The following is a 25966-nucleotide window of genomic DNA, read 5'->3' as shown; positions in this document are numbered from 1 at the left end:
TTAATGTTAAAATTCTAAAACCTTCTTGATTTCTCACTTGTAATTTCAGTAAAGAAAAAAAAAAGGGTAAAAAAAATTTTTGGAAAAGTTGAGATCTGTGTAAAGATGAGCCTAGTGTAACCTTGGCAGAAGGAGCAAATAAAATAGTGAGAAGGACACTCAAGAGAGGGGAAGTGCCTCTGATCTCTGGAGTTAAAGCAGATTAACAGAATCAGGGCTGTTACCATAGGGAGGAGGAAGAGGAGGAGGAGGAGGGCTTTGGAGCCTGGGGAAAATGGAATGCAGGGTGGGGAAAGGAAACAGACAGTGAGCTTTGAGCTAAAGCTGGTTTAGGGCGGAACCATTTTAAAGCCAGGGTGTAGCCAGCGAGTAAGTGTCTAGGTTTAAAGCAATGATTTTCGTTTCCAGACTTGAAAATAACCTGACCTAACCTTTTAATAACAGAAACTCAAGAGAGTTACTCCTGCAAAGATTGCATTCTAATAATTTTATTAGCCTGTAACTGTGGTGATACGGAGAACCTGAATTATTCACTGAGCGCTCTCTGCAATGTCTCTGCAAAACTCAGCATATGGACACAGAGGTCAGGGTGCTGTGTTTTGGTTTTTTTGTTTGCTTGGTTTTGCATTTTGTTGCAACTAGCAGCTACCTCCATGCAGTAAACTTCATGCACGTGAAGAGAGCACCAAAGACGGTCTAGAAACCTGGGCAGCTCCGTAAGCCAGAGGAATGCAGAGCAAGGGCTAAGCTGATTTCGGAGCTAAGAAAGAATTCTGGGGGTGGCATTAGAGCACAAATCTGTAACCCCTCCAGGTCTGGCTGAGAAAGGAAGTCTGGCATCGCCGACTACCACTGCTTAAGGCATCAAAATATCTCCCCAATAAAAACATCATTAAAACCCCCTCAATTGTAGCCAAGAAAATTCTAATACCTTGCACCATAACTACAACTTCATGAAAAGCAGGTGGAAAAATGCAGTAATTAATCTTCCAAGTGGCAGGCAATTTGCAATTTACTATTACCTATCCTCAAAAATACTCCAACACCCTTCCTATAAGCTGAACGTTTTGACCCAAAACATCTATATCCTCCTTAAAAAGTGATCTTTCCAAAACTGAGTGTAAAAGAATGATCCAAATAATGAACTAACAGTAGGAAATTATAAAAATTTGAGCCCATGTTGTTTTAGGACATCAGATATTAATCTGACAGCTGAAATTTTAACCAGCCTAGTTTTCATTCATGGCTGTAACAAATAGTCAAACACCTGCCTTACGTTTTTACATTTCAACCAGAACTCAGGCCGTGGCAGATGGATTGGAGACTCCACCTCTTCAAAGCAAAATCCATTTAAAGGAAGAGTAAATGACTGTATTCTGTCCCAGTGATTCTTTCGCCTGCCACGCTACGCGGATCATTTCAACGCTGCACGCTTTCAATCTACCTACTAAGACTTCCCTTAGCATCTCTTTCAATACATTTGTTTTCATCCCATAAAAATCAACAATTTACCAATATATCTTTATTTTAGATACAATGAACAGTGAATATCAAGTATGCGATACCACGTCTCACAAAAAATATGCTTTTTGTACACTTTTTGAGGAGCAGGGAAAGAAGTTTTGTAAAGGTCAGAGTAGACGGCTCAATCTGCCTCTAACGGGAGACAGGCAGGGCAGAAGCACGTGGGAGCACTAGCATTTACCGTGCCGCTGCATTTCAAGCTGCAGCAAGAGGTTCTTAATATTGGGCTGCAGAAGTTAAAAGGAAGAGTGAAGAATGACTGTACAGGACAGAGTTAGTCTCAGTAAGGTTTATCCATCTCTAGCTGGGAGTAGCTGGGTAGAAAAGCCTAAAAATCGATTAATTCATGGTGCCTTAATGCTCAACAGGTATTCCTGGTACAGACATGTTCTGATTTAACCTTGCTCCCTCATCTCTTCAGTCTGTCTCGGATACCACCTTCACTACACCAAATTCAGGCTCTTTGTTCTCAGAACTCATTCTCAGTTCTCTCTTTCTATTATCCCTTTTCCTATTCCTTACACTCTTCACTCCTATACCATGCCACCCCTCCTTCGCTTTCCCTGACATAATCCTTCACACCATTGCCAACTGCAAAGCCCCATTCTTTCTGAACTCGTTCACACTGCATTTTCTTTATTTCTTCATTAATATTAACCTTTAGTGCTAGCCTGCAGATGATTTTTTTTTTTTCTCTTCTAAACATCAGCTTTTCAGGACAGGTAAATTGATTATTTATAAAGCATCATGTAAAGCCAGAAATATTATACAGGTTTTGCAGAACAAAAATCTTAAGAGTTCCTTAAACACCTGAATCCTGAATACAAACACCATGCTCAATTTTTTCCTTTTCTCATTATACAAGACATCTATTCCACTACTTGGACTAATATGCTTGCCATATATCATAACAGAAACAATGGAATTTTCACTGTTTTTTTTTAAATAATAATAACTTTTTCAAAAATCAAGGAAAGATTTGAAGATTTGCATTGAAAAGGTGAAAAAGTTTCAGGAAGCCCGGTAGCTTGCTGAGAAAAAGTTTTTTTTTGCAAGCATAAAATAATCCTGTAATAAGACAATCTACACATTCACCTACCTGCGCTCAGACAGGTCGAGAGACCTCACCTGCACAAAACGAGCTGAGAGTTCATCTAGACAGAGCTTTTCCTTGCCTCTCTCTGAAGCCTTCTGAAATGTAAGCTCACTATATATGATCCAACTGTTAAGCATCTGTGCTCGCCAACAACTCCTGTAATCATAATTTGCTCTCTAGAAACCAAGACAGAAAAAAGGATAGGAAAAGGCTTACAACACCAGCTGTCTCCAGTCTTCTCGGAAAGCCAGTAGCACAACTCCCTGCAGCAGGCACTGAAATCACATTGTGTCATTGGAAAATGATGAACTCGAACGTGTCCTCACCATGAGGGAGGAAACTTGTGCAAAATTAAAGATTTTGATGGGAAAATATTAAAGGAACTTGGAACTCTGCAAAGACAGAAGGATATAGTGAAGTCCTGTCCATCCTTCCCATGAAGGTCACCACTCTGGGCTTACTTAAGTTTTGAAGCTCTTCTTACAGAATACAACAATTTCACTACATGTAACCAAAGTAAAGCAAAAAGTTCCCAAACTGCAGCGTCTTTAAAAATGACTCTTCTGTTTTGAAAATAATTAGCTTCATTTCACAGTCAGTTGGCACACAAAAACTCACTCGCAGCTTTAGGGTGCAAACACTCACAAGATGTGTGGGAGTATTTCCTTAGAAATAAATTCCTAAAGCATAATTACTATATTTGAACTAACACATTAATAGAACCATCAATAAATTCTTCTAAAGACACCCCCCAAGTGACAGAGTTTTCCATTATACGAAGAGGCAAAACCAGCAACGTTTTGCTAGCTTAACAGCTCTTCTAGTGAAGATAACTGTCCTCTTTGGCGAGAACATTTTAAATACCACCCGATCCCGGAGTACAGGCACTTGCAATGTGTAATCCTGTAAAAACTTTATCCAGCAATGTTAAAGGAACAGCAACCTAAGGAAAATGAAGATGCTCAAGACACAAGACTACTTCTGAATTTCGTAAGCATCTTTGATATGAAGACTAACAAATAGCAATATGTTTCTTTAGAAAACCTCTTCTCTTTAGTTCAAGAGAAAAGGTTAAAATAAAAGGCAGACCTGTTATTTTGGCAAGTCTGTGAAGGAAATTCTTCTTGGCTCAGTTATGAAGAAAGTTATTATTTATAAAAGCCCATCCTTCAGTTTACTTTGGAGAACTGCTGCTCCAAGCCAATGCGGCTTGGTGAGGAAAACATATATGAATGTTTCATACAAGGAATGACAGACTGACATCCTGAGCAACCCAAACAGGATGAGAAAGAAAAAACCTAATGTGTTTTATGCTAAACAGAGAATTCGAATTAATAAATTGAAACTAGCATGAAAAGAAGGTCCTCATCAAGCTTTGTGCTTGACTGATACCACCCTGTAGAAACTGACAGCTTAATCACATTCTCAACCTAGCATTTCGACTTAGTTTGGATTCTTTTGCAAATCTTATTTGATCATTCTTTCTTGGCGGAAGAAGATATACTCTTCATAGCAGACGTTAAGAATCTCAGTGATTTGCATGATGTTAAGATTACCATTAATAAGATTACTCCAGACACTCCTTTTTATTTTAATCTGGAGTGTGATCAAATTCAAAGACTCTCTGCAGCACCCCACCAGCATCTGGAAACAAATCAACTGATTCGGAAGGAATTTTCTTATCCTTTCAATTAAAAAAATCTGTGTCTTTTTGAGGCCCCATTGCATCATATTTAAGTACAGTCTACTGTACTTGGGACACTTTAGTACACTCTGCCTGTATTGATAAGAACATGTTTCTCACTGAAAGAAGCACCACTACAAAGTAGTGATGAGCTGTTCGTTGCTTCAAAAGCAAAGTTTCAATGACTGCAATGAGTTTCTTTGCAATACAACATAAATTAAGTAATCCTGTACAACACAGGAGTAGGGGAGTATTTTTAATCTGTGAAGTATACTGCCTCAAATAATCACTGAATTAAAAGGGTGATGCAATGGTTACTTGCAAGATCCACCTTCCAAAACACTGCTGGCTTGTTGCTGAAATGCAATGCTGCTTGCCAGAAAGACCTAATGAGTATCTTGCACAATTTCAGGAGGAAGACACTAACACTGAACTTTTAAGATGGACTCTCCTAAATCAGCTGTTGCATTGCCAGAAGGTCTGTGTTAGTCCTCCAGTATAGAGGCGTTTGCAAATGGTACCCAAATTACCCCACAATGAGGGCTTTCAGACTTAACAAGCAGCATCTTAAAGTAACTGAATAGATCAGAAAAGTGAATGAGCCTCAAAGAACAAAGAGTTCTAGGTAATTTTTTTTCCTCTTAGCTATTTATGAAAGAACATTCAACACCCATTTCCTCAGCAAACGAGTACCTTTTCATCTTAGTTCTGAACAATGCAGACAGGGAAACTTCTAAATAAGTGAGGTAAAGAAAGAGCCCTAGACTATGAAGTCTGTTTTAAAGAATGAAGCCTGACACTACTAAATCAAAGACAACTTCAAGCTGAAATTTAAACACATCCCAAATACTCATTACACAGTGCAGACACCTGCCATTATCCATTTTCACACAAGAGAATAAATTTTTTTTCATGCATAGGAGCTAAGTCTGCCACACCTCTAGACTATTTCTGAATTCTAGCAGGAAAGTGAAGAACCTGGGGTACCACAACCTAAGCAGAACCCTGTAGCTTGGCAACTTGGGAGATGGAGCAGTTCGCAAGAGGGTTGCTTCCACCTGCTGGAGATGGGAAATATTAATGTGAGACCAAAAGACCCTACTGCTCGTAGGGACCAAGACAGTGGTGGTGTGGGGTAGCGGGGATGCTTTCACTTCACACTGAAAAGAAGCAATCTTAGCCAAGTGACCAACTCAGGTTTTGCCCAAACCACACATCTACACACACAAGCACACAAGAGGCTTGCTGCTGACAAGATGCCCAAGTGTTAACTGAACCTGAACATGCACAGATCTCAAATGCTCTGAAATCATACCAAAAAAAAAAAAAAAAAACCAAAAGACAAAATTTGACCTAAAATGCACACAGGGCTCCTCCTGAGTGCTTCCCCATAGCATGCAGAGACGCATCCATCCCACGAGCTCAGGCCCCACAGCATGGAGAAAATGCCCCTTTCCAGCAGGGCAGAAAGGAGTTGTTCATCTCTGCCCACCTCTCCAGATGGGCAACACGGGGAAACCATGAGCAGCTCAGTCTCCAAACATCTCCCTCGGCACACACCGCTCTCAGAGCAGCAGCCAGACCGGTTGGCCACTGCCAACATACGTAGCCCCTGTGCCTGTTCGGTTCTGGCATTCCTCTCATTTTGAACAGTGAGAAGTGTTGCTATTCAGTTTTTCCTTTAGCTTTACCAGCACCACTCCAGTGGAATATTGAAACTATTCCCCCAACCACCACCACCACTCCGCTTCCCCTTTCCCATCATTAGAAACACCTCTTTCATTGGAAACCGCATTCAGGACAAGATTTGTAACAAATAATTTGATTGTGCCTGCTGATGTGCTGTCTCAGCACTGCGCTGAGTCAACACCCGAAGCCATCTTCCTCTCATCCGCAAACAGTTGTAACAAAAAAGGCCACTTCTATTTAATTCCTTAACAGTTAGGAATTAAGTAATCTAGACATCATTTAGCTTCCAGTAATACAACCTCTTATATTTTGCACTGTGTTTAGTAATGTAAAGACATTCAATCTATAACCAGTTTGCTAAGACGATCAGAGTTGCAGTTCTATTTCTGCAGTCATTCCAACATGTGTGGTTTGCTTCATATACCTGTCCAAACCCCGTACACCTCATAGACAGTACAAGTGATTGAGTTGTTTTTATGGGATACTATGAAAGTGAAAAATATGTGCACGTGAATAGCATACCGGGCAATCCACGCTGAGTCTTCATTCAAAACAAGCCTAAAATACATGCATTATAAAACCAGGATTCGTCATAAATCACTGTTATCTTAAGTTATCTCACATTTTTCTTCTAACTGACATAGTTTAGATTTTATCATCAGCCAATTAGAATAATTACATGCAAGCTTGCTGCGGCAGATAATTGTAAAACATAGTAAATCTAAAGACATTTGTAGAGAGTTACCCGTTCAATGAAAGCCACATTTAAACTTCAGCATGTAAGCAACTTAAACATCCTTTTTCAGCCCATAAAGACTCTTCAGACTTTCAGTACTATTTATATTGCTTTTTTCATCTGAATTTGGCAACATAAGGGTATATAATCTCACACACCCTTCTCCTGGCCGACTTGGATTCTGGTATGTAATGAAACATAGGCTAACTCACGGGACAAAGAAAGTTCTTCAAGTCAGCTTGAGGGAGTTTAATACCACATTCCCTTAAAGTCCTTAGGAAAAAAAACACCCAAACCCCTCCAATAAGTAGCATTCCTGGATCTATTAATTGCCAGTGCTTAATGAATCAAATAGGACAGTTACCTTGAGACAGAAAAGTAACTACTGAAGATTCAAAAGAAGTCAAGAAAATATTTTTCTCCCTGGCTATACACTTTAAAAGCAGCCACTCATTTCAGACTACGAGTAGTCACACATCAAAATACAGTTTAAGCCTTAGTAGCACCTCAAAAAACCATATTGTTCTTAAGAGTTACCAAAAACTTATATTGCCATTACCAGCAACAAGCTATGGTGGTTTTGTCACACATGAGAAAGTGACACCTGAATATCAGGAAGTATTGAAGATAGTATCGTTAAGACTAAATTACACCTGTGTGTGGTGTAATTACATCATCAATATACTGTGCAAGGAAAATTCTTCAACCTTGACATCAGTTTGCACACCTGCTAAAATAAATTCCAACCTTTTCTCTCATTAATTCCAACAATTATAATGATGTTTTGGGGGTGAGTTAGGCCACTCTATGTTCAAGGCCAAAACAAAACTCCCAACTTCTTCCACAGGAGAACCAGCCTGCACTGCTGTGACACTGAGGACCAGTGCTTGGTTCTTTTGAATCGTCGGCAACACAAGTTTCTACATTTTTCAGTTTCTGGCAAGCTAATATATTTCAGAGGCTGATAAGATCATACTGTAAACAGATCTAATTAACATTGCTAATTTCAACCACAAAAATCAGAAGAATGACTTACTCGGGTCTCGACTGCTGTATGGCCATCCTGAGGCAGGTAAAAAAGATGGCATTGGAGAACTTGCCCTGCTGTCATCCTCCACTTGCTGCGTAATATGCCGCACAGTTTCTTTATTTTTTCGGTTCTTCCTGCGTCCAGTGGGTTGCCAGCCATCCCCTACTCCTTGTTCTGAGAACGCATTCTGTATTGCACTATCCTTGGCAGAATGTAGTTCACTCCCTCCATAATGTGATGGTGAAACCTGTTCCTCTTTGATACGTAAAGACCCATAGCCCATGTCACTAGACCAAAGAGACTGGGATGAAACGTCTTCGTGGCTGTCTGTTTTTGGTTCTTGATCCTCTTTTCCGTAACTACTCCCTCCTTCGTGGCAGCTGGCAATAGCTGAATCTCCAGAAGAGTTTGCTGGACTTGTTCGCCGAGCTAACCAGGGAGATATACTCCTGCCAGCCACGACTGCTGAAATTAAAGCATCCGTGCTACTGCTGGAAGGGGCTCCAAGTTCATAATCGACAAGGTCATCGGAGGCATCGGACTTTATGCTTATGTCGAGAGCTGCTTTTATGAAATTGTGACAGGCTTGTACAATATCTGTCATTTGCAGATAGCTAGCAGCTGACATCACCTCAATGACGTTTCTGCTGGTCAACGCCAGGTGTGCAGAATACATGAAGTCAATGATTGCTTTGAAGCCTTGTGCAGTTACAATGTCTAAATGGGTGACTGTGGCCTGGTCGGAGGTTTTCTGTACCTGGCAGTACAGCGTTTTGAAGTAGCGACTACTCCCAAGCAGAACGTTTTTGTGAGCCTTAAATATCTTCCCCTCCACTATAATGCAAACGTCACAGAGGATGCCGTGTTGTCTCTGCTCGTTAAGCTCACGCAGCAGATGACGGTAATGGGAAGCAATCTCCATATCTTCCTTTCGGTTATTCATTTGGAAATCTTTGTGTTTCCTCTTCCACAAGTCCTGTATGGGGAAGGAAATGACAGTATTACAAAATCCAATACAAGCTCACAAACGTGTTTTTCAAAGGCTGAGACAAACCCCAAGTTGTACCAAATTAAGTAACAGGTTCCTCTTGAAAGAATGCCACAAAATACAACTACTGCCTAGAAAGACTGCACATTCATTACCTGATGCAGCTTACTTTTACCATTCTTCAAATAATTTATGTTAAAAGGGACTACATTTGAAGCTCAATCCTCCAGTGGCTCATAACATCCCAGAGAAACATTTCTTTAAATTACTACAGACTTGTAAGAAAACCTGTCTTAAGTTACTTGGGTAAAACAGCTGTCAGTTTTTACTGTTTGGGTTCAGTAAAGTTTGGTTTTGAAAGAGGTATTACACTTGAAACCATGCTGATGGAGACAAACTATTGAAGAGCACTCTGTAACACAATTTCCTCAAGGGAACAAGCATTATGTGTAGCACACTGAATAACCGAAATCCTCAAACAGCAAAAGCCAATTGAAACCAGCTATTTCCCTTGCTATATTGCCGTTGAGGGGCTATAAATACTATTTTCAAGTCAGAAGAGCAATAGGCAAATCCAAGACCACAGATCACAGAATTTTAAGTCCCCACCCAAACTAAACTGGCAATAGATCAGAGCTATGAAATTAACGTTATTTTAAGCTTAGCTACTTATAAGCACAAGATTTTTAACTTTGCAATAAAGCATGTTATTTCCTTGGCTTTACATTTCCAAGTTTACCCCTCAACCACCCTAAGATATTGGGTAGAGAAATTCTAATAATCACCTAAATATTCCTGTTTAGAAAGGATGCTTATGACCAAAATAACAAAGCATCCATCAAGTTGAGAACAATTCACAGGACTTTTGATCACCTTTCATAAAATTTGACAGTATTATCCAAAAAAAGGCTAGTTAGTGCCAGCAGCATGGCAGAGACCCGTATCTTGTAAGTTATGCTCCAAATTGTCCTCCTCTTATACCCCAAAACAGAAAAAAAAGGTCCTAAATGGGGATCAGTGGCGCTAATATTTTCAGATTGAATTTTACCCCAAAGTACGAATACGAGAGAAGTAGCACATCAACATGAACGAGCGCATACCTACACTTCTCGCAGCATTCAGTAAGTCACTCCTACCACGCAGCTTAGCCTGTTGTCCATTCAGCATCATCAGAAACTCCCTGCCCTTCGTCTCCCCAGGTAACACTTCACTGGTATCAGGCGTGTGAACACATTCTGCCTCTCAACTGAGATGACTGCAAGGTCACAACACTCAAGGTGTTAAGGACGGACGCTGGCAGCACCTGAACAGACCGATGAAGTACTCTCCGCAACACCGTACCTCAGCAGTTAGTACCTTTGCAACTCCATACTCGCTTTTGCTGCCACATCTTTACAAATTCCTTGGCATTAATTTCTGCCATTTTATCTAGCTTATACCACTTATTTGGAATTTACTCTCAAGATTTATATACCCTGTAACAGTGGTTTAATGGTCCAACTAATTAAGAGCACCGAGCTGCCACACAATGTGAAGGATATCTACTCCTTTCTCTCAAAAACTTAAATTTGTGCCAATATACGAAGTTCCAACTGTAAAATTGATATGTGGGTCCACATGTCAACATACAACTGTAAAATTAGTATCTGCTAACAAGACCAAATTCTGAATGCAAGTATGGGCAGGCGCACATTATCAGAAGCCTGGATTTAGGCTACTGGTGGTTGCTGATAAAACCAAAGTCACTGTACTTCTGAGGTCTTACCGTCTTGAAGTGTACATGGTTAAATATAAGCACTGTCAGTAAGGAGGCTGATGTGAGCTTGAAGCCACTTTCTAACATACATCGAGGTCAAACACAAATTCAGTCCCATCTGTTCAAGTCGGCTCACAGCAGTGGGCAGTCCTAAGACAGCCATGATTAAGAAAGTTTCCTGACACATGCAAGTGGGTTTCCTGTACTGTGGAACACTGATCCATAAGACCTCTGCCCCCTTCCCCTAGTCTGTGCTATTATTATCATCCACAGGGGCAAAACAGCTACAGTTTAGCCAACACCATTGGCTAGAAAACCACCTCTCAGCCCACAGAACATACGTGACACAGGACCTTTCTTCTAGAGAGCCACCTGATGATTCAAAAGTTCAAGTTAAGCAAGATTGCCTGCACAAGCTTCTCCAGTTCTGCAAGAATGGAGATGTCTCTTCAGCAGTGTCAAAAATGCTAATTTTCAAAACCAACTGGTCCCTGATCATTGAGAAGCATTTGCTTCCCTCAAGAGAGGAAGGACCATCTTCCTGCAACACAAACAGGCTGAACTGTTGTTCATCTATTTCAAATCCATACAGCTTTTCTACAGAATTAAGCACAGAACACACAAAGAAGCTAATATTTTTTTTATTTGAACTGGAAGAGGTCAATAATAGTGAATGACACTACCTATTTACCATGGAAACCTGCCCGGAGACCTCAAATCAAATTCTCACATAGAAGCCATCTCAAATAAATGAAATAAATTAATAAAAATCAAACCAAGAATCAGTGCCAGAGAGCGAGGAAAAAAAAAAAAGAACTGATTTTTCCGGTGTTTGGCCTGAAAAGGTTGTGCTAGAACCAGCCAGCACAGCACCTCTCTAACCCAGGCTCTGAAGATGGCTGCCACCACTTCCCAACGTCTTCATGTTTGAGAGGACATCTCTTAAGGCAGAATGACAGTTCAGTTTTGTCTTTATTCCAGAAACCACTGCAGCATCTACTTTTAGGAGTTGAAGAGTCAGCTTAGTCCCCTCAGGAAATATGACTTGCCACACAGGATAAAGCGAGTTGTCCATCACCAATCCTGTCTTCAACAGCCGCCATATCCACGATTCAGAAGAAGACGCAAGAAAACCTCACAGCATACAATTACGAAGTGATCAGAAGGTTTCAGACATGCCATTTCCTTTTGCTGTTCCTTCAGAGGTATCAAAATCCATATTTCAAGGCAGCATCTCCCTGGAATTGGGGTGGGGGGGAAGTCTCCTGCAAGGATGATTTTCTCTTCCTCAGTTTAATACAAACTAGCATCAGAAGTAGTTATCAATGTCTTCACCTGGTTTTGTGAATTTATGCAACAATAGCTTTTCTTCAATTTTTTTCACCTGGAAATGACACCGACTCCTTAAGATTTTATTTCTTTACTATTTCATATGTTTATTAAGCTTAGTTCAGTGGGTTGGTTCCCCCTTACTGTTGATAACAGGCTATTTTAGATACACCTTGTCCTTTGTTTAAGCTGCCTATGCCAGAAACCCAGATTAAAATATTTGTCTCTTGCTACCTTTGATTTAGACTGGACCAGTTTGAGGCTCAGTCGTTGACTAACCTGGTGCTTCTTATGGATGAAGCACTTGCTAGCCTCCTTATGAAACAGTTTTTCTCTGACTTTATTTCCTATCAAGGGATTTTTACTAAACACACACACACAAAAAAAAAACCAAACCAAAAAAACCACTGTGCAAGATTCCTTACTGGCCTCCCTCCCACCCAGCAAGCTCTTGCAGAAGACACCCTCCAGGCAAGCCATGGATGAACCAAAGCGTGTCATTACAGTAAGATCACACAGTCCTTGTATCTTACTTGACCACATTTCCAAGGACACTGGGGACAAGAGCAGAGGATGGGCAGGTACACTTTGGACAAGAAAGCAAAAACACCTGACATGCCAAAATATAATGAATACAAGAAAACAAGTAAAAATAACGGGAATATACATTTCTCTCTGCAAAGGGAAGACAACTTGCCCTTGTTCCCAAGTACTTTAAGTATAAAGAGAGAGAGAGATGAATGGGGAAGACGCCCATCACAGAGCAACATCCTTTCCACTGATAGGAGGGCACATTATAGCACTTTTAAGTATGCAAGCAGTGATGTGGATACTACCGTGCTCAGTCTGATCAATAAAATTTAACATCTTACAAACCAGCAATTATTATTGTGGATGTCTTGATCTGCCTCTGTCTAAAGGCCTGCTACCTTATACACATCGTTCCACATTCAACATTTATCACAGCATTGTACCTTTTAAATGAGAGGTCTTTGGGGGAGAAAATTAAATATGCCTCAAATTCAGAGGAATTAATTAGTTTTCTGTCTACCCATGTCAAACCAGAACATCCGTTTAATGTCAAGGATCACTAGGGAATTAATCCAAGTTAAATTTAAGGCAATTTGCTAGTAGTTAAAAACTCAGGAAGCTTCAAAACCCTGTGGTCTTGTGTTCCAATTTTACATGCTGTTTTGTGTCTTGTTGTTGGGTTTTCCCCCCCCCCTTTTCCTGGTAACGATATTTATCTCCACTTAAAAGATGTTGTGGAAAGATTTCTTCAGAAAAGCAGTACCCTTCAAACTTCTAATGGAAGCATGGTGAAGATGGAATAAACTGTGGAGATTTTCTGGAAACAGACCTCGAAGATCAATGATGTATTTTTTGTTCTATCTCAGGTCTTTTTAGTACACGGAAAGATTTCAAAGTTGAGCACCTACTAAAATCCTTTAGGCCTGGGCCTGCGATGACAGCACGTGGCCACAACACAGCTTTCCAAGAAGCCAATGAACCATGAAAGCTCATCGGTAGATTTTCCACAAAATAAATTAAAGCAGATCAGGCTTTTTTCATAAGTCAATTTGCAGACAGTACAGTAATTCAAGTCTATTACTTTTCCAAAAATAACTAAAAAAAATTGTCCCGAAACAAACAACACATGGATGTAACAGCAAAAATAACAAAACATGAGCAGATTCAATAATCACTTTCATGCAAACCTCTGTCAAGATACAAGCCAGCTTTTTATTTTTCATGTTGTCAAAAATCTGGTCTTAAAGTAAGCATTAATAATTTATATAATCTTTAACCCTAGCTAGAATGAACCTAGTTCTACAAATATAGCATCTATGAAAACTGTTTATTTTGCACTATCAGTACAGTTATTTGAACATGAAAATATCACCTGATGACATAGTAAGAGTCTAAACAAACACAATCTTCACCTACTGTTGGAAAGGTCTTAAAAAGAGTAACCAGTAATACTTACGAAGCCAACCTCTCAGCACAAGTACCCATAATAAGTCTCCTGACCAAAATCTTAACACCAGTAAAATTAAGGGATACAAATTTGTTGCATCTGAAACTCAGTGCATTAGTTGAATTTTGACAAAAAGCCACACACAAGAAATGCAGTACACAGATGAAAGCCTCTACAGTACAGTCCCCTGGGAAATAGTGAGGACAAAAATAAACTCCCTTCACTCAGAAGGAAAACAGGGAAGGGGGAAAAAAAAAAAAAGGGGACTAGAGGGGTTTTTCGGGTTTTTGTTGTTGGCAGGGTTTTTTGTTTGTTTGTTTACTTTTCGCTCTCTCAGAATATAAGCAAACCAAAAATTTAAACTACATGACATTTAGCCTGTTATTTTCTAAACATGTTTCTACACTTAATACTAAGGACATAAGTTAGAGAGTACCAAGATATTCACGAGTGCACTCTTCCACCAGCCGCTCTATGCTCCCTAGAGAAAACATTCCTACTGGAATTTAACCAAAAATGTGTTGTTTCCTCCCCCCTCTCCCTTCAGAGAAAAGTAAAAACAGATTAAGGAACAACTCAAATTCACTCCAATGGTTTATAATACAAAACCCCAACAAACACACCCCACTTCTCTGCTTCCCCTGTGTCCTGTCCGTGTCTCCACTCCCAAGACATTCCAACATTTTTTAAATTCCTCTGCAAAGGAGCTCTGTAAGGTGAGATTGGGCTTGAAACGCCTCCTTGCACAACAAGACACACTGTGTATACGAGTTTCACTTTTATCCAATTAAAGACAACAGAAATGCATAGGATTCCTCCTATCCATGTGCCCTGTGCCAAAAAGAACAGAGAACAAAAAACCCAACGTAACCTTAGCAACTGAAAAGAACGACACCTGTGCTTATTCTCCTAAATGAGAGAGCAAGCAGAAGACTCGGGATATTGATGGATGATGACTCCCTGCAAAGACACTGCTCGTGAGCTTTACAAGTACGAATCTCCAGAAGTAAAGTGTTTTCTCATACGTGTGTTTGAAGAAGAGCACACGATTCTAGAAGAGTTTTAATTTCTTGATACTAGATATCCCAAAATTATATTTGTATGTGCAGCTTTGTTCAAAGTAGATGCAAGTAACAGCTTATGCAAATGAACAGTTGCCAAAAAAGAAACTCTTCTACCCTATTCCGATCCATGAAACTGATAATTCATTGTTTAAGTTGCTCATTCCAACCACAACTCTGAATTCAAAGAGAAACAGGCAGATGTTTGTAAACAGACCAAACCAGACCCTTGGGCCAAAGAGGTTACTCACAACTCACAGTTTCATGAAAACAACAGCGTACCACTTTTCCCTTATGACTGGGGATGAGAATGTTTAATTACAGCCCAACAGCGCATGTTCATCCTTATGGGTTAGGAGTTACAGGAAGAAAATAAAAGTTTCCTCATTCAGTTTGAGAAATACTACAGAATTACAGAAAAGGCAAGAATTTGGGAGGCAAATGATTTTCAGTGAACTTCAAAAAACCCAAACTAGTTATATTTTTATTATCAGATTTGAGAGGCCCACTCAATTCTCAATGACTGTAGGGAAAAACAAAACAAAACACAACACCACAAGCCCCTACCCCTATTTAATTATAATCTGCCTGATGAGGACTCACTAAAATTTCTCCAATTTCAAGCCAAGGCTACCCCATCATCAACAGCATCAAAACAACATCTCCGTTTAGCATCTGTGTAGTAGCTACAATCCATAAAGTCCATGAGTAAAGTTCAAACAGCAGCGGCAGGGCAAGCATTACACCTTCAGTAGCTGTAACACACCGGCAAAGAAATCACTCGCTTGAACCGCTGGTTCGCAGGGCAGGCAAGGAGACTTCAACTCCCTGCCTGCCCAGGTTAGATTTAGTCAGGAAATACAATACATTTAAGACATCATCAGTTTACAATTGCTTCTATCATGAAAATACATAGATCTGAATGCAACTAGGAATTAAAAGGCGGTCAATTTCAGCAAAAAGAATAAGGACATGCAAAACACTACACGCTTCTAGTCATTCATATCAAAGCTTTGTTTCTGCAGTGCAAACACAAACCACAAGCAAAATCTAACTCCAGTAAGCAGAACATAAAATAACAGGGAGCTTTCATTAAATGTTTAACACACTACTCCAGAACCTCAAACTAGAGACCTGGCTTTGGCCTTTGACTTGTCAGACCATCTACCTGATGTTATGGGGCCAGCTATAGCGTGCAGAAGCTGGACACTACAAAAGTACAACCAAAAGACAGAGTTTCTGAAGGTATCTTAGAAAAATCCATTTATTAACCTTCATTAGCTCTGATGGCACATGAAGAATTCCAAGAGAAAACCAGGTCTGAAAATGAAAGCTAAGGGAAAACTGTTAGCCTCCACATTTTGAAAAGAGGGCAATTAAAAATTACAATTAGAAATTTAGAAACTGTAAAGTTAAAAATAGGAAGGGGGAAAAAAAAAAAAAGACCAGAGATGTACGTTTTGCTACAGTGTTCGTAAAATAATAAGCAGTGAAAAGATTTTTAGTGATTTTGTTAGAGAAAGCATACGAACTTTAATATTAAACAGAAAAATAAAATCCAAGACAATTACTTCTTACCAGTAATAAACTCGGTTCCAGGTCTAGTGTTTCTCCTACAACAGCTGAGGACATCAACAGCCCTAGGGCAGCACAGGTAGTGCACTTTTCTGCGACCTTCCAATACCACTGGTATGAACTCTTGTAGGAGAAAGACAGAACTACGATAAAAAACAAAACCAGAAGAAGTTATTAGCATTAAACTACAAGATTACTGAACAACAGTGATACATTTTTAAGTGCTTTCCCTCCAAACTCAGTTATAACACCCCTTTTTATGACAATGAACCCTAAAAAATGTTAACTCAAAGTGTATCAATACACTGCAGGTAATTAAATCCTGGTTACCTTTTTGCAATAACATAAGCAAGAGTTATTTCTTAAAGTATGGGAAAAAAAAGTCTAATTTTAGATACTAAAACTTCAAACAGATTCTTGAAACAACAGTGTTTCCTGTTTGGTAGCTTTTCAAAACATTCTCACTTGAATGACTTTTTAAAAGAGACATTTGTGGCCTGAAGGGCACTAATTCACCTTATCTGACCTATAAAAAACTGAGGTTAAAAAGCTACCAATACAACTCCTGAAGAAAAAAAAAATTAAGTTCGCAATGGAATATTCAAGAGAATTTCCTCTTGAAATGTTTAATGGCCAGTTTCTACTGGCTGACACCATTCTAGGTTGAGAGACTAAACAAATCCAAGATTTTGAACATTTGTGTAAAATACAGATACTTAGGTATAGTAAGGCACCTTCACAGATAGACTTCTCAGATAAAATATTAACATTTATGATTACAAGGTATAAAGAATAGGACCAGTTCATCTACACAAAGGTTTTTTGTCTGTGAGGACGGACCCACTATAACTATCATCTTGTACACCTGTTTTTCTTATACAAAACAGACTTTATTTTCTTCAAAATAGCATTTTCACCACACTTGCAACATTTAACTTCAACTAAAACTTCTGACTACACTTTATTCAAAACTTTATACTGTTTATATACCGTTCGTCATTACAGCAAAGTATTTGCCATATATTTCTGATCTTTGTATTTCAGACATCTTCAATACACAGATTAGCTCTTAGTGAAAATATGCTATAAATCAATGCTGTTGATTTCAAGACTGACTTCTGTAGTAACAGATCGTGAAAGAAAACATCAAAAGATAAAAATTAAGAAAGCTTTTCCAATACAAACTAATGTCATTATAAACAGTGAAATAACATATCTAATAAACAAATGAAGTAACAAGGAAAATCCAAGCATTCTTATGGCAACAAGCAGAACTGTGAAAATCTTGAAAACAAATATGACCCAATTGAAGCAAATACCACTGACTTTGTTCTCAATTTCTATTTCAGACTGCCAAGTCTTGCCTTTCTCTAATTCTGATTGCTTCTCCATAGCAATTGTTTTGGCTAGCTCTTTTTAGTCCTGTTATTTAGACAGTTAAAAAAATAAAGTGAGGGAGCTAGACCAACACAGACACATGGGAAATTACTTTGTTAGCAAAGTGTAAAAGTAATACGTATTTTCACTTAGTCTTAGGACAGTTACTGTTAAGACTCTCATTTACACCTCTGTCCCAGAGTCACAAAATGAGCCAGAATGGTCTGGTAAGAGTGGTAAAGCTGAGACCTATACTATTTTGCACGGCTCTGCATTTTTTCTTCCCCCTTTGAGCTCTGCACCTGTTTTCCTCTTCTAATCGAACAGAAGAGAACGAAGTGACCATGATTAATGGAGGCAGCCCTACCACACCGTAGGAGCAGAATAGCCAGAGGTATTTCTTCAACTTTTGCGGCTGAGTAAGACTTCTAAAGCAGCCTTTGTTATCAATGTTAAGTCAAATTTTATAAAGAACTGTAAGTCCTCATGACGTTATCTCCAGCTCTTTCTCTTTCCTTTACCACATTACAAAAATATCTTTAAACGCTGAGAACTTACCAATATTTGAAAATGTTTTCTGTTAGCAAAAACAAACGTCACGATGTTTCACAGCTGGATAGTGCATGATTTAATGAATAGAGGAGAATGATCTCTGCTAACAAGCTCCAAAAGGTTCATCAGATGTCCTGTATTTGGGAATGGAAAGAATTGGAGGCAAAAATTAAAATCTAAACTTTAACTTAATACAAAAACCTTCAACATCACATAATTACAACCAACAGTTAAAATAACTGCACATTTACAACACTTTGCCATTTCGAACAAGAAATAGTCTGATATATAAGAAAGATATTCTGACATACAGGAAAAAATGATCTAATTCTTGCGTTAAGTTAGAGTTTAACATACAAATTTTAAGACTATTAACAACTTCTGACTATGCTTCGACAGAAGTGTTTTGAAGAAGTCACTGTAAAAACCAGTACTTTATATGAGGATTTCAAACAATTTTAACAATATTGTTTGTACCAGTTAACATCATAAAGTTTCAGTTAATGTTTCAGCGACACACTTTAAATGGGGTTAGTATTAATCTAACCTCACAGTTACAGTGATTCCCCTCCAAACCAAAATATTTGCCTAAGGTTACAGAAAAATTATGTGCCCACATTATACAAAAGTAAGATATTTGAGTTCTATTCCCAACTCGACTGAATCACAGCCTTCAAAAGCCAGTGTCACCCTCAAGTTAAATCCGGTGTGCACAAAAGTACTGAGTAAAGCAATTTGCTCCTTTTCCAAAATTTAAAAATTTTGAAAAAAGAAAACCCACAAAGATACAGAAAAAGATGCAAAAGCCTAACAGAAGGCTATTTTCCATGCCTGTAAAAGCTATGCAGCCCGAAATACAATATTCCAACTGGTAACAACTTGCTAATACAACAGGATGCACCTTTCCTTACAGGGCACTAGGTGCATGCTCTAGTTCAAAATGCTTACTTGCAGTAATATTTCTTTGTATTTCCTCTGCATTTCACTTACTCATTTCCCCATAACTTCCAACTCTGTCCATGTCCCTCTCTCTCCATCCTCTCTATCCATCATGGAGAGTTCCATCACGGTACAGAAACAGTTGCTCGTATCATTCCCCTATCTGTGTTCTCTCTCTCATCTGGTCGCACCAAGAGCGGAACAGATCCAACGCTACCCATGCCACGGACCTTGCAGAATGCAGTGAGAACATGGAACAGCTAGCCAGCACTTAAAAAGCAAGTATCTTACAGGGTACCAGGCTTGAGAAGTCTGGTGATATAAAAAAAAAAAAAGTAAGACTTTAGCTACAGATATACCTGCTACTCTAGCAGTGAAGATTAAAAAACAACCTGAAAAAATGCAAATGCCTGTGGCTAGTATGACACTTACCTGTCCAAGTGCCATTAACTCCTACAAGATCTTAAGCTTCCACTTAAAAGAAAAAAGAGTCACAAAAGAAATCCAAGCAAACGACTTTGCCCTTGTACATCTATTAGCCAAAAAACACATAAAAAGCACCTTAAAAAAAAAAAAAAAAGAGGATTCAAGAACTGCAAGCATATCACACTGGGAATTGCCCTGAAGAGAATGGTTCCCCCAAAACTTTCTCATTGGTTTTGGGTTTTTTAACTAGGGGATCTTTGCTAAAGTTCCCAAACTCAGTACGTAAAAAGGGAGGGAGCCAAAGAAGGAGGAAGAATCATGAGGTAATTTTTAAAGAGAAGTATAGCAGTGGGAGGAACTGAGGGAAAGAGCACCTAAAAGACAGAAAAGACACGTAAGGAGTCAGGAACAATCCAAGAGTAAAAAAATCAACTAGTGCAAAATGAAAGGTAACATACGAGGTGCTCTGTGAACAATCTAATGTCATTTGTGTAATTCGTGGTACAAGCACTTAGTGCCTTGGGTAAGAATCCCTTTTTACTTTTTAGTATAAATCCCATAATGCAGATTTGATCAACTATTATTAAAAAAAAAAAAAGTGGACTGAAGCCAAGAAGGATACAGTAATAAGAAGGAAGTCAATAAGCTCATTTTATATTTAGCCACCACCTCATTCTCCAATACCATAGTGGCAGGACTTTCAGGAGTACTGCATCCTGACTACTTCGTTTATCAGTACTTAAATTAGTTGGTGTCAGGTTTGGGTATTTTAAGCACCTAATGACTAATACAGACCACCGATTCTTCTCTTTCAGAGCATGATTTGAGCACTAGTCAGAAAGGTATTTCCTCCAATGGTGTATTAGTGCAAAAGGTGCAAATTTTGTTTAACCCTTTCCTCGAAGAGAGTGAGCTAACCGCCCGAAATATCAACTCTTTCTGCAGAGTTCTTCATCACAAGGTAAGAAATACCAGGAAGAAAACTCACTTGGATGGAATAAGCAGTTTGTTCAACACATGAGGAGGAAGTAATTAGGAAAGATAACTAGGCATTTAAGTATACACAGGTATAAACATATTATTTAATATGTAAAACCCTACTCACTTTTCTAAGTAGGGTTCTTAAGCAGCTAAGTTCCTGGCACACGCTCTGACATTCTTGTTACTAAGTTTATTTTAATCCATACACAAGCTAGTGGCTGTGTTTGCTTAATACTTCTGACGCCTTTTTGCCTCCCTCCATTACAGGAGACCCCAACTCAGTTTACTGTAAAGAGAATGCTAGGCAACTTCCAACATCTGCAGCACGTTTTTCTTCCTGAGTGCATACACAAGCCAAGTGAGTGACAGGACAGAAGGGATCACCACTGTATGGGCTGGAATAAAAGCGAGCCACCGCCCCAAAAAGCACGGCAAAAAGGTGAGTTTCAGCTCTAACTCAGCATCTACCTGTTACATTTCAGCAAAGCTACTGCTCCTCTCCGCGGCTGCGCCGCTTGTTCCAATGCACACGTGCATCCTTACCTACGCGCAACAAAACACCACGAAGTGGAACACATTTCCATCCAATTAGAATTACTGTCAAGGATCTCATCCTGCCTGCGAAGCACTCAGAAGCTATTCAAAACCAACATTTCAACAGCAGTTAAAACACAAACTGATGTTTCTTAAATATACGGGTATGAAAGAAAGTTAAAGCAACTGTTCAGAAAATAACTGCACCACAGCTAACTTGGTAAGGGACAGAAAACCCCACCCACGAGCTCTGAACTCCACCAAATCTCGTAGGAAATTCAGTGAGGACTTCACATTAGTTTGCATTTACGAAGAAAAAGCGTTTTTAGCACAACTAAGATTTTTCATCAGTATATTAGAAAATGTTTTGGAAGAGCTGAGCAAACCCCGGCACCCCTGTTTCACAGAAGGGGAGGCTGGTAACAAGCAGTTACACCAGCACGTTCAATCAACAGCTATAGGATGGGAACCGCATCCCAAGCAGCTACCCCTGTAAACTGGACATCCCTGTGCATCCAAACACACCAAGGCAGCACGAACCAGAAAACTACTGAACCGTTTAGGGAAGTTGAGATTCTTTCCTCTTTCATCTCAAGTGAAAGAAGTCCCGCAACAACTGGTACACGCTTTTATTTCTCATCCTGCCTAAAGGACTAAAGATCTAGAGGGAATTGAGAAAACCAACTACTGAAGGTTGTATTTAAACAAACATATTGCCTAGTGCAACAAGAAGGAATAAAGTGATGTCTAGAAGCAACGAATTTTAACACTGGAGTCCTGACTGTCATTGTACTTGACCAAAATATCATGAAAATGCTCACAGAGATCCTTAGGCGAGGACTAAGATCGCACTGCTTCCCGCGGACCAAACACCTCCCTCTATCTCACAGCCGTGGTAGGTCCTTGTACTCTCGCCTAACGTGACCCCTGCTATCTACAGACAGCCCCACAGCATGCTTGCTTTCACTATTAATACATTTTAAGTTTCAAATATCACACACATAAAACACAGGTAAGCTACGCACTTAAAAATGTTCAAGCCAGTCGTAAGCCAGAAGCAAAATATAAACTCAGTATTAATCCTTTTGTGCAAAGTGTCAGAATTTTCTAGGGTAATGCTCACAGCCAGGAATGGACACGAACCGCTGGCTCCTGGGAATTACAACGGACATGTGGGATAACCATTACAACTGCAGGTAGCTCTTCAAAGACTGAAACTAAGCCTTCTCTTTGCCCTTTTGTTTGCCCATTAAACTAAGCACACAGGAGCAAGGAAAACCCCTGTGAATGCTTTTTACCAATTTAGGGGGAGTCTAGAGCGTTACAGAGTGCTCCGGAGCAGCCAGTAAAACCGGCAAGAACACGAAGGGAAGAATGTCCTGGGAAAGGTTGAGCTGTTTATGAAATAATGCTGCTCTGAAAGCAAGCAATAGCAGTTTGGATTGGGTGTTAGCCTGCTGCTGCGCTGCTGGGAGGACAGGAAACTTTGCTTAGAAACTTCAAAAACACGTATCTAAAAAAAAATCCACACAAGTGGATAGCAAAGACAAAAAGAATATGCTCAACCTCACAGCAACACAAGACGTTACCGGAGGAAAAGCAGGCGTATTAACAGCAAATAACAGATCTTTCAAACATGAGGCATTTTTCCTTTCGACAGAGGACTGCTGGGGAGGGGGGGCTACTAAACTGGTTTTCCTCTAAGCACTTCCAGTTATAAAAAAAAAAAAAAAAAATCCTCTTGCGAAGAACATATCCACTGTTGTACAACTGTCCCAGAAAACAAAGACCACGGGGAGAAAGTGGCCCATTTTCTTCAGTCTCCAAGAACCCCGTGTACAGGTCATGTTTTCAAAGGCTCAATCTTACACACTCTAGAATGAAGCAGCATTTAAAGTATATGAATAAACATCTAATGTTAGAATTGTCAGAACACCCTATTTTTTGGTACCATACCAAAACTGACTCAATTACATCAAAGCTAACGTAGAGTCTATGAAAACAACTGTGAGAGAAGTTTAGCTGTGAGTGAGTTTCCCCCTCCTGGACAGGCTGCATCAAAACCAAAATGCTAGTTTTCTATTTCAGTTATCCCACTAGCGTACCCAACCACGTAGTATTTTTCAGGAACCTACATTTGGGAGCTCCCCTAAATACTGTTTTCTAGCTCTTCCTCCAGCCCTCGGGGCAGGCTCCTCTACCCGTTTCTCGTCAGTTCCCAAAAAACACCTTAAAGCGATAATTCCTCACCACATGTTGAAAATATTGTGACTAATAATACACTCCACCCATTTTTTCCATCACTAAGGATTTCAAAATATAAAACTCGACAAACAGTGAGAGAAGCTAGGTGGAATTTAGAAGGGGAAAGTAAAATTTTATTTCCAATTAAAAGATGCTATGAAAACATAAAATGTTCGGGCAAGGTATTGATAAAAGTGGAAGAGCCATCCAGCCACAGCAAGGTTCTTCCTCAAAATTCCATTTTTCTCACTCTTTTTGGGTAATCTAGTTTTTCCTTTTAATCCCCACAAAAAAAAAAATCCAAAACATACTCCCTCTCCTTTTTAAGAAAATACATTTAATGCATTAGTAGCAGGGCTGCTCTATGTACACAGAGAATCCACACTTGTAATAAATACTTGATCAAGTTCAAGAACTGAGACCTAGATCTATATTACAGTGACTAAATGCTAAAAATGATACCAGTGATGCAATTAAAATGCATGCAAGAACTTTGGTACAGGTGTCTACAATACCACTGTTTGCAAAACACATCTCCTAATTAGCATGGCTTTAAACAATGCTGATAATAATCCGGTCCTGTAAGGCTTGCCAAATGAATCATTGAGATTGCAAAATAAAAAGCATGAGGAATTCATTAAAGAGCTGTTAAACTCTCCTTTGTTTATCTTTCCCCTGTCAGGTGTAAAAATAAATAAATATCGGTTTATATCTCTGGATTTCTTCCGAACGCTCCGCTTCACAATAAGGCGCCGGTGAAGAACCTCCTCAGGAGGTACCAACATTTTTTTTTTTTCCCCCTCCGTTTCAAAAGAGAAATCCTCCCACTATTACAGTCCTGAAAATCTGCTCCATTCTCTATTTGTCATCTGGGATTGAGTTATCAGACACTACTTGTATTACTTTGGGAACTGACATGTCTATTTACAGAGACACAAAGGCAATCCAGCAGCACAACCCCTTCTTTTACCAGCACCTTTCACAGCACCTCTCCTTCTCCCCTCGGCCAAATTTTACACACACTTTCTTCTGGGGAGGGGGGAGGACACCTCACTAGTTTCCCAGCATGACAGAAAACATTTCCAGCCACTTCTGCACTTGTTACAGCCTTATGGAAAATCACCTATATCCCCCCAAAGGAACAGCATTATTTTTTCAAGGTTTTTTTTGTTTGTTGGTGGTGGTTTTTTTTTTTTTTTTTTTAAAAAGAGGGTCACTTCTCCCATTTCAGCCTGCAATTAAAATGGAGGCAAGGCCAGGCGATCTATGTCTGGCTTTAGGGGGAGACAATAACCCAAAACAGGCCTGGCTTTTTTTTTTTTTAAAAAAAAAAAAAAAAAAAAGAGGAGAGGGAGAAAAGAGAGAGAGAGACAGGCAGAAAGAGAGAAATACAACATGCTTCACCAGTATTATTACCTCATCCCTTTTTCCAAGCAGTTTTGAACCACACTCCTGACAAACTCTTGGTCCAACTTGCACGGATGCTGGTTTTTAGGGGGCGGAAAGGGTTTTAATGCTGGAGCCGGGATTGAGGCTGGCTATTCGCAAGTGGAGCTGCTGTTAAAATGCCCCCTTGTCTCTTCTCCTCTCCCTTGAGCTGGGTGTTGACGCAGCAGAAATTACCAGCTGGAAAATTCCCCTTTTGGAGGTTACGGGGAGGGGGGGGGGGGCGGGCGGAGGAGCGAGGGGAGGGGAGGGCCGGGGGAGGGGGGTTAAACCCTGCCACTTACCAAGTTAAGCCATCCACCCACACCAAATAAGACATCGCGTCCCAAAGAAGACACCGTGCCCCCTCCGCGGGCAGGGACCGACCGGCCCCCGCTCCCCCCGCGGCGGGCGGCGGGCTCTGCCCGAGGCGGAGGAGGGTGCCGGGGTGGGGGGGGCTGTGGGGGGGTGATAATAACGGTGATAATAAAGGAGGCGGCGGTGCGGGAGCAGCGGGGGGGCTCCCCGCCGCCCCCGGAGCGCTGCCCGCCTCGCCTCGCCTCAGGGCGGCCGCGGGGAAGGGGGCGGCCCGCCGCTGCCGCCTCAGGGGGCGGGCGGCCATGGCGACCCCCCGCTCGCCTCAGGGGGCGGGGGGCGGCGCGCTTACCTGGGCCCCATGGAGGAGAGCGGGGTCTCGGAGCGGCCGGAGCTCTGGCTCCGTCGGTCACTCCGTGCCTCTCCTCCCGGGTGGGGAGGGGAAGGGGAAGGGGGGAGGGCGGAGGAGGGGGGGGAGAAGCCGGCGGAGGGGGGAGGCGAGGGGGGGGCACCCGGGCGCGCTCCCGCCGCTCCCTCGGGCGCGCGGGGCGCGAGCCCGCGGCGGGCGGGGGGGCGGTGCCGCGCGGCGCGTGCCGGCGCTTTCCCCGCCCCCTCTCACCCGCCGGCGGCCGATGATTGGGCGGCGGCGAGCAACGGGCCTCCGTAAGCACCGCCCCTTTTCCCCGCCCCCTTCCCCCCTCCCTCCCCCTTGCGCCGGGGGAGCGGG

General features: G+C 40.7%; 1 protein-coding gene across 3 annotated transcripts in view; it reads right to left on the bottom strand.

Annotated features, from left to right (window-relative positions):
- ZBTB46 (zinc finger and BTB domain containing 46) overlaps nucleotides 1–25600 on the bottom strand; it is a 61457-nt gene extending 35857 nt beyond the window's left edge. For 2 of the 3 annotated variants that reach the window (XM_075166802.1, XM_075166804.1), the window contains exons 1-4: nucleotides 24916–25148; nucleotides 18382–18509; nucleotides 16450–16589; nucleotides 7766–8735 (exon numbers count right to left, since the gene is read on the bottom strand). In XM_075166802.1, coding sequence (XP_075022903.1) covers nucleotides 7766–8735; nucleotides 16450–16503 — 1024 coding nt within the window. In that variant the 5' untranslated portion in view covers nucleotides 16504–16589; nucleotides 18382–18509; nucleotides 24916–25148. Of the gene's footprint in view, nucleotides 1–7765; nucleotides 8736–16449; nucleotides 16590–18381; nucleotides 18510–24915; nucleotides 25149–25229 lie in introns of those variants that run through there. The other variant, XM_075166803.1, reaches the window with a different exon arrangement.
- Between the last annotated feature and the right edge of the window lie 366 nt (nucleotides 25601–25966).

The sequence above is a fragment of the Calonectris borealis genome, chromosome 17 (genome assembly GCF_964195595.1).
Source record: "Calonectris borealis chromosome 17, bCalBor7.hap1.2, whole genome shotgun sequence".
Classification (NCBI taxonomy): domain Eukaryota; kingdom Metazoa; phylum Chordata; class Aves; order Procellariiformes; family Procellariidae; genus Calonectris; species Calonectris borealis.
Note: the sequence above shows the minus strand (reverse complement) of the source record. Positions and strands in the feature narration are given on the sequence as shown.